Consider the following 8,678-nt stretch of genomic DNA (forward strand, 5'->3'; position numbering starts at 1 on the left):
CAAGTACGCTGGATATCAGGCTACTTGGATGTCTTTTGTATGTAAATCAAGCCTTATATATATATAAAAAAAGCCCTCCCAATCTTTGTAATTAATTGCACGCTCAACCACTCATCGTGGCTTGAAGCACCAATGGTGAGGAGTCAGGTATCTGTCCCCCCCCCCCCACCCCCCTTCCCTTCCTTCACTCCTTCTCCCAACCCAATACAAATCATCCCCAAATTCCTCCCCCCCCCCCAACCCCATAATTCCACTTCGGTAAACATACACTTCACCCACTTGACTCCCAGGACCCGCCCACACGTGTTCAACCTCTGGCACTTCTTTTTATTAAATGCTTTCTCTCTCTCTCTCTCTCTCTCTGTCTCTCTGCAGGTCCATGTTGTGTGACCAACCCGGCTAGGAGTTGAATCAGTCTGTGGCAATGGCTCATTCCTTCTGCATCACAAGGGCGCACCAGACGCAGGATTTGAGTTGATTGAAACGTAGGGGGGGAAGGAGGAGAGAAGGGGGGGTGGTGGTGGACAAAAAAAAAGCTTTGATAATAGATATTTTTTTTTGGTTGTTGTTGTGTGCCCGGACTCGCCAGAATGAAGCTGTTCTGTGTGGTGTGTGGTGTGTGTCTGAGATGGAGAGGAAGGTCACACGCTAAATGTTCCCACTAAATGGTGCGATTCAACAGGAGCTTAGAGAGGGACCACTACTTAACTGATACGCCTTTCCACCGCTTCTCTTGCCTGTGAATCTCCTCTTCCCCCACAGCGGATTTCAGAAGGAGGTTGGGTGGGTGGGGGGGGGGGAGGGAGGTGGGGAGGGGAAGAGAAAGAGTGGAGGGGGGTTGGGGGGGAGGGAGGGAGGGAGGGAGGGGGAGAAAGAGAGAGAGAGAGTGGAACCGGCGCTCCAACTTTGCCTGCATATAAATTTGGACAAAAAAGAATGTCGTTGACCACCACAAAGACTGGCTTCTCAGTCAAGGACATTCTCGACCTTCCCGACACCAACGACGAGGACGGCTCGGCGGCCGAGGCGACCGAGGAGGACGGAGAGGCGGCCGACAGCCGAGGAGGGGCCAAGACGTCGGGGTTCGCCCGCCAAAGCCCACTGGAAACGGTGCAGAGGCTGCCCCTCAAGAACCCCTTCTACGACAGCGCCGACAACCCTTACACCCGCTGGCTGGCCACCACCGAAAGCATCCAGTACTCGCGTAAGTACCCCCAGATGACTTAGTTCTTGGGCAATACCGGGGTAAATAATTCAGGGGAAAATTAAATCCACCCCACGGTCCCTGTAACCTGTGCCTCCCTTGTGGAACAATGATTTCCCCCTTTCCAGGAGTTTTGATACAATCTAAAAGTTCGAATGCAACAAAATAAGTCTTAAACCAAAAGGTAAAATTTAAATTTTCCACATTTTGTTTTATTTTAAAACTTGCATTTCCAACTGATTACTGGAGGTGGGAGGATTTGAGATTTCTGTTAAGTGAGTTTCACAGTGAAATATCTTTTTCTGTCTTTCTCTCTCTTTGCTCAGTTCACGGGATCTCCACCGCCAGTTCGCAACAGCAGAACTCCTCCAGCAAGTCCTCCGAGCCCTCGGCGGACGAGTCGCCGGACAACGCCACCGAGACCTCCAGCAATGACAGCGAGTCCGGCAAGAAGCGCAAACGGCGGGTGCTCTTCTCCAAGGCACAAACCTACGAACTGGAGCGGCGCTTCCGACAGCAGAGGTACCTGTCGGCGCCCGAGAGGGAACACCTCGCCAGCCTCATCCGCCTGACTCCCACCCAGGTGAAGATCTGGTTCCAGAACCACAGGTACAAGATGAAGAGGGCCAGGGCCGAGAAAGGTATGGACGTTAACCCCCTCCCTTCGCCCCGCCGGGTCGCCGTCCCCGTCCTGGTCCGGGATGGCAAACCGTGCCACGCTAGCATGGTCACAAACGCTCTCAAACCGCAGGACTTGACGGCGGCGACTTTCCAGACTAGCATCGCCTTCCCAGCCTACAGCACGCAGTCGCTGCAACACGTGCAGTATAACTCCCATTTCAGTTCTGCTACGACTCCCCAGTACCACACACACCCGCTGGTGCAGACTCAACAGTGGACTTGGTGAATCTGGACTGCTTTGAATTGGGTGGAAAATGTAAATATATATACATATATATATAATGTATGTGTGCGTGTGTGTGCGTGTATGTGTGTGTGTATATATATATCGAATACATATATATATACACGAAACAACACACATCTGGAACTGTAAAGGCGGCGGAGCTTTTATTTTCATTGGACATTACCGACTCTGAAACTGGCCCCCTCGCCTGTTTAGACAGCCCGCCGATTTAACTTCTCCCTGTGACTTGTAAAGTCTGTCCGTGTGATGTCGGAATGATTTCTCATTACTTAACGTTGGAGTGAATGCACATAAAGAAAAGACACTTTTTTTTCACCCCATCCCTCCCCTTCCCCCACCTCCCCCCCCCCCAAAACAAATCCCCTCCGTTTTACGGTTTCACCTTCGCGGCGTTTTCTCTCCCCTCTTTTTTAAAAGGAAAGAATTGTTATTTGAAATATTTATGGGGGCTTTGTAACCGAAGCGTTTAGTTGTGTTTTTGTGGGGGTGTTATTTGGATGGGGGGGGAGGGAAGGGGAGGGGAAGGGATGGGATGGGATGGGAAGGGGAGGTGGGAGAGGGCATTGCGGTCATTTACTGTTTTTGCGTGCGCCTAAATTGGCAAAGAGTTTTTTTTTCTCTTTCCCCCATGTAAAGACCGTGTCATAAAGATTCTGAAAATAACGGTGTCGATAAATGCAAACAACAGCAAAAAAAAGGGCGCCTTGATAAGATACTTTTCCGAGTTTTTTTATATATTAAGAATTTTAATAAAATGATGTGTCTGGAAAAAAAACTGATACGTTTCCCTCCATGGTATTAACCCGTGTTTGTGGCTGGCTTTTTTTGGTGGGGGGGGGTGCATTTGGGATTCGCTAGCGGGTACACACAACCTCCTGAGACTTCCGCGTTTTGCAACCTTTGTTTTTAAAATTTCCCCTCTTCATCATTCTCCAACACGTCCAGTAAATACTTTGAGGTGACAGAGAGGAATTGAGAGAGAGAGGGCGATGGGGTCTTGCTTGTTTCAAAGCTGTGCAAAAGCTTTATGTGTGTGTGTGTGTGCGTGTGTGTTTTTTATCAAATAAAGAGCGAATTCCAATCGGCCGAATGGCGAAAGGACATTGGTGACACACTCCAGTAGCTTGTTCTGCATCTCAAGGGCTGGGCAGAAGAAATAAAATACACTTAAACTTAAAGTGCTTCTTCAGCTGAGGGGCTTTTGACGCCTGTGCCGTCTCAATGGGTTGACTTTGACTTAGACTAAGTGTACACAGGGTCTCGCCTAGGAACCTAACCAGCAGGAGCTTCTTAAATCTAGGCTTTGGGGGTAGATAAATAGATGACTATATTTCATTCGGCCGTGCCATAACCTTCTTGTTTAATTCGGAAGATTAATTCTAATTTTTTTCCCTTAACTCCTAGCTGCAGAACGAGTTGGAGTGAGATTTTAATATCCACCCCTTTTTAAAATAATTTCTGAACAGTGCAGTCTGATCCGATTTAATTTGCTTTGTTATTGTCGCGTGTCTTGGGATACAATTAAAAGGCGTTGTTTCTTGCACGCTACACATACCGTTCATAGAACACATAGGGGAGGCGGAAAGGAGAGGGGGCAGGATGTAGTGTTAGGGTCACAGCTCGGGTGTAGAGAAAGATCAACTTAACACAACCTAGGTCCGAATAGCAGCGGGGCAGGAACAGTTCTTTGAGTCGGTTGAGGGGGGGGGGGTGATCTCAGACTTAATCTCGCTTTAAAGAACATTCTAGCGAACGAATGTGAGAATGTTGCAGCGAATTCATCTTATTAGTGTCCTTGCATTGACCCCCTTCCCAAAAAAACACACAACACACACTTTTAGGAACTCGAAGCAAGAATTCGTAGAATTGAGTAAGCAAGAGAGATGGGGGCGCGGGGGGGGGGAAACCGCAACAATTTCGCCCCAAGTTTGCTAAGAGATTTGCGTTCTGACTTGCAGTGGGGGGCAGGGGGTAGGCCCTTGGGAGATGCAAAGCGGAATCAAAGCACATAAAACAAACTTGGACCGTCCCAACTGAATTCTCTGTAAAGCTATTGGTGATGATCTAACTTAATTGAATATCTACAGTAAACACGATTATCTCGGGCGCACTGCATTGGCACATCCCGTTTAGTATCTGGACAAAAAAGGACCCCCGTTCGTGGCATCTCCTGAACTATTCTCGAGAAAGGAAGGCGAAACTGTAACTTAACCGGTGTTGTAAGCAAATGAGTGCATCGAGTATCCCCGCCCTTTATTTCCGTGTCACCCCAAACGCCACATCCCCATTCCAAACTTTTCCCAGATGAGGCTGAACTGGACTACTTTTTTTAATGTCTCACAAGTAGACGTACTGCAATGAAGTGTATTTCTGTTTTTGTTTTAAACATAAACAAAACAACTTTGACCCTACCGATTGCAAACACTCACTATCGAAGCCGGGATTATTATCTGAAGGGCAGTGCTGACTGAGATATCCCACTTCCATGACACTAAGTGGCTTGCGCGGGGTAACTCAACAAATCAACAGAGCCCACCCCCGACACTCAGAAAATAAGTTGAAACGCTCGCTTTCTAAAACAAACTTGGACTAAATAAAAGTGGGTCTGTTTTAATTGTAACGGGAAAATATTCAAGTGTGGCAAATATTGCAAGGGCAAATTACTTGTAACCCAGGAGGACAAGGGAGTTGACGAGATTGCCCTCAACTCGATACAATGCATTGGTCCCTATCAAGTCCCCAGGCCCTATATTTCACACATTGACATTTGCCTAGTCTATCTTTGGACAATATACAGTAGGGAGACAAAACATCACAAAGGGCGCGGGTTGGTAGTTAAGGATGTTAGAGGCGTGCATATTAACGAGGGACAAATTCGGTGTGGACGCCATTCAAGCTATTATCTACAAGCCAGTGCATACCGAGATTGAGGGAGAGGTATGGGGGCGTTTTTTTGTCACGGTTGTCAGTTGGTACTATTGTAACTCTTGTTGTACATGCTGTATTCCATATGTGCAGCTGGTCTCGGGGGGGGGGGAGGTGGGGGGGGAGAGAAAAGAAGCCTCACAAAACCCAAATTGTGTGAAGCTTTCAAAACCAGCATTGTTGTCCTTGAAAAGAAGACAAATTAAAAATTCGTGCTATATTTATTCTGGAAGTCCTCTTTCACAGATAACAGCGATCCCTTTTTTTTCCTCCCCCCCCTTTATATATCGACCAGAGTGTCACATTAATTCAAGGGGGGAGGGGGAGAAAGGAATGTACAAACACGTTTTTAACTATTTCTATCTATAATTCCAGAATGCCCCCGAACAATTTCTTTACACTGGGCAAACCCAATAGCCCCCTTGTCCAAACGACAGCAATTCAATCAGTTAAAAAGGCAAGGCAAAAAAATGAATTTAGTGTTCTGTCATATAAAAACTGGGATATTTGCCGGAGATTTTTAATTTTAATCGATTGCTGGTGAACTGTATTTAGACGTATAACTGATGTGCAGAAATGTCACTTCAGGTTTTGTCATTGCAGAGTTTGAGCATGTTTGTGTTGGAGTGAGGCACATGCAACAACGAATATTACTAATCTGCGAAAGACACTTTAGGATTCCTTGGGTCTACAGAAATGAAAATGTGTGGGGATATCCGTTGTTGCATGGTGGGGTGTAAATGAGGTGTTTTACGTGCGTGTGTGTAAGCGCCTACGGATAGTGCTATTTGACATTAACAATTTAAAAAAATTGTGATGTCTAATTAAGTGGGACAACCCCGGTGTAAAGGTAAATCTGCTTTCAGAACAGGGTGCTATTATTATTTCCTCTCTCTCAGCCTTAGGATTCTTAAAGTATCCGGAACCTGGCAAGATTATCCAACTTCCTTAATCATATTTACCGGGATTCGGTTTCGGTTGTAATTTTGCCTGGACTCCTGGCGGCAAACTTTCACAGATCTTTTCGTTGTAGTCTCTGTGATAGTTGTGGATTGCGGGTATTCTCCACAATGCTGCTTCCCACGTAGTGCCAAAGAGTAATGTTATATTCTTCCGAGTGACTCCAGTCTCACCTTCCAGCGGTTTCTGAGCCCACGCACGGGCAGAAGTGGATGGGGTTGGCGTGAGCGTCAGGTTAGAAATAAGGGAGTCAATTATATATATATATAGTAAAACAAAATTGACGCACCCTTCATCCTAAAAAGTTGAGAACCTCTCATCTGACAATGTATATATTAATTAATAAAATGATATTCAATAATTGACAGTGGGAGAGAAAGGGGAAGATTTATTTGAAATGAAAGATAGAGGAAATTGGAGTCTCCAACATATTTCACACTTCACCAGAACCGGTACTTCGAGATCACTCGAGACAACAGAGGGTTTTTGACCCAGAAAATATAATAAAGACGCCTGCCTTTTGCCTTGAACTGCGGGCGCTCGTTACCCACCAAGCTCCCCTCCCCCCCCGCCCCCCCCACCCCCACACACCTCAACTTTGTCTCACTTGCCAAGCGTCTTGGAAAACAAAACGGACAGAATATTTGCCGAGAGTAAGAGGCAAGGCCTGCGGGTTTGTTTGCTGTTTTAGATACTAAGGTGAATTATCGGCTAATTGTCTAAGTACCGAGGGTAAACAAGGGATTGCAATTATTGCGCTCCGCGCGGGCAATCTCTGCAAAGGGCAAATATTTTGGAAGAGGCTTGGGGGATTAGGACTCTTTTAAGGATTGAGTTATCAAGCAATACAACCCCTCCCCCCCCTCCCCACCCCACCCCACAAGAACGGAATAGCCTTCCTTCTCCTGTGCTGCACAGTACAATCTTGGTGCAGTACCTTATCCACTTGTGAGGCACATTGGCGTAAATCTACTTCCTCCTGATACTCATTAGCATTTCATGCGGGGAGAGGCCGAAGGGGTGGGGGGGGGGGTGGGGGGTGGCCGGAGGGGATGGGGGGGGGGGAGCGAGTGGAGACAACACTTGGTTAACAAAGGCTCCCTTTTAAGTGGTGGGAAGCAATCTTCGTTTATTACCTGTCATAAGATCCCAATTAGATTGCGCTTTCGTTTTTTTTATATAACATTGCCGATTCTATTAATAAGTATGTTTAGCCTCATCATTGTTGTGCGGTGAGAGCCTTTTAAATTTGTTTTTTACTAATATAAAACCCCCCCCGCAATATTGCAACTCCACCACGAGAGGCCGCTGGCCGCTACCTCATTTGCCCCAGTGTTCTGGCTGCACTTGTTGAAAATTGGTCTGTTTCAGTTGCAAGTTAAAATTGCTATTCGTTTTAAAAGGCACACTTAGCGCTCTAACAGTCAACGATGCGGGACAGATACAAACCACTAGCAAGCATGGGATTAAAAAAGCGAAATATTCCGTTCCCTTCGCACAATTTGTTCAAGTTTTAAGTTAATTTATTAGTGTCGCAAGTCGGCTTCTATGAACACTGCAATGTGAAAATCCCCGGGTCGCCGCACTCCGGCGCCTGTTCGGGTACACTGAGGGACAATTCAGCATCTAATCAGCACGTCTTTCGGGGTTTTGGGTTTTTTTTGCCCAATGTGTTCAAAAAGTTAATTTCCATCACTGAAATATTGAGAGTCACCGTTTTATTATGGAAACGTTAAGACGCTAAGCGTGGGAGCGAAGGCTGAAGGGTGTGGGGGAAAAAACACAGCATTCCTCTCATTCGGAAATGTTCCGATCAAGTTGCATTTCCAAATATTCCCTTTTTTGTCTCTCTCTCATGAGGCATCCGGGAATATACCGTTTCGCTGTACGTTTTTGGCAGGTCTGGGCTGGTTAAGCAGATGTCTGCTAAAGCACAAGCCCCGTTTACTCAGCTGTTGAATGAAGCTATTCCCCCATCATTATCTAATTACACACAATTAGAGAAATTAATATACAAAGTGCGCCTCTTACCAGTAACTTGGATCCGTATCTAATAGTGTGCAGGGTATTGGAACAGAGGATCACTAATTTTAAAATGGAATAGGGGTGGTAGGTGTATATAACACAAACGATAAATAAATAGATGAGATAGAGAGACAGACACAGAAATAGATAGACGGAGAGATAGACAGAGAGACATTGACAGAGAAATATACGGATAGACACACACACACACACACAGGTAGACAGAGATTTAGACAGGCAGTCAGAGAGACAGATAGAAAGAGATAGACAAACAGATAGATAGAAAGATAGAGAAAGAGAGGGAGAGAGACCGATAGATAGAGAGATAGCCAGAAAGACAGAGAGATGGACAGACAGACAGATAAAGAGACAGATAGATTAGAGAGAGAGAGAGAGACGAATAGACAGACACAGATATACAGGGATATAGGCAGATAGTCAGAGAGACAGATAGATAGATAGAGAGAGAGACAAACAGACAGACAGAGAGGCAGACAGAGAGACAGATAGATAGATGAGAGAGAAAAAGAGACAGACAGACACAGATACACAGAGATATAGACAGGCAGTCAAAGAGATAGATAGATAGATAGATAGATAGATAGATAGATAGATAGATAGATAGATAGATAAGAG

General features: G+C 45.9%; 1 protein-coding gene across 2 annotated transcripts; it reads left to right on the top strand.

The window, feature by feature from the left end:
* Positions 1-899: 899 nt before the first annotated feature.
* Positions 900-2,248, top strand: nkx2.2b (NK2 homeobox 2b). 2 transcript variants are annotated; one of them, XM_080199736.1, is made up of 2 exons: positions 900-1,204; positions 1,510-2,248. In XM_080199736.1, the coding sequence occupies exons 1-2, from the start codon at positions 937-939 to the stop codon at positions 2,109-2,111; spliced, it is 870 nt and encodes a 289-aa protein (XP_080055862.1). In that variant the 5' UTR covers positions 900-936; the 3' UTR covers positions 2,112-2,248. The 2 variants fall into 2 exon arrangements, with proteins under 2 accessions (XP_080055862.1, XP_080055864.1); XM_080199738.1 differs by having other exon boundaries at positions 1,531-2,248.
* Positions 2,249-8,678: the final 6,430 nt, after the last annotated feature.

Source organism: Carcharhinus amblyrhynchos, chromosome 12 (genome assembly GCF_965287045.1).
Source record: "Carcharhinus amblyrhynchos chromosome 12, sCarAmb.v2.hapA, whole genome shotgun sequence".
In the NCBI taxonomy this organism is placed as follows: Eukaryota; Metazoa; Chordata; class Chondrichthyes; order Carcharhiniformes; family Carcharhinidae; genus Carcharhinus; species Carcharhinus amblyrhynchos.

Bases quoted from the DNA above. Each gene is read 5' to 3' on its own strand.
- nkx2.2b (XM_080199736.1), top strand. From the start codon at position 937: ATGTCGTTGACCACCACAAAGACTGGCTTCTCAGTCAAGGACATTCTC. The intron at 1,205-1,509 runs GTAAGTACCCCC...TATCTTTTTCTG, and splicing joins CGAAAGCATCCAGTACTCGC to TCTTTCTCTCTCTTTGCTCA.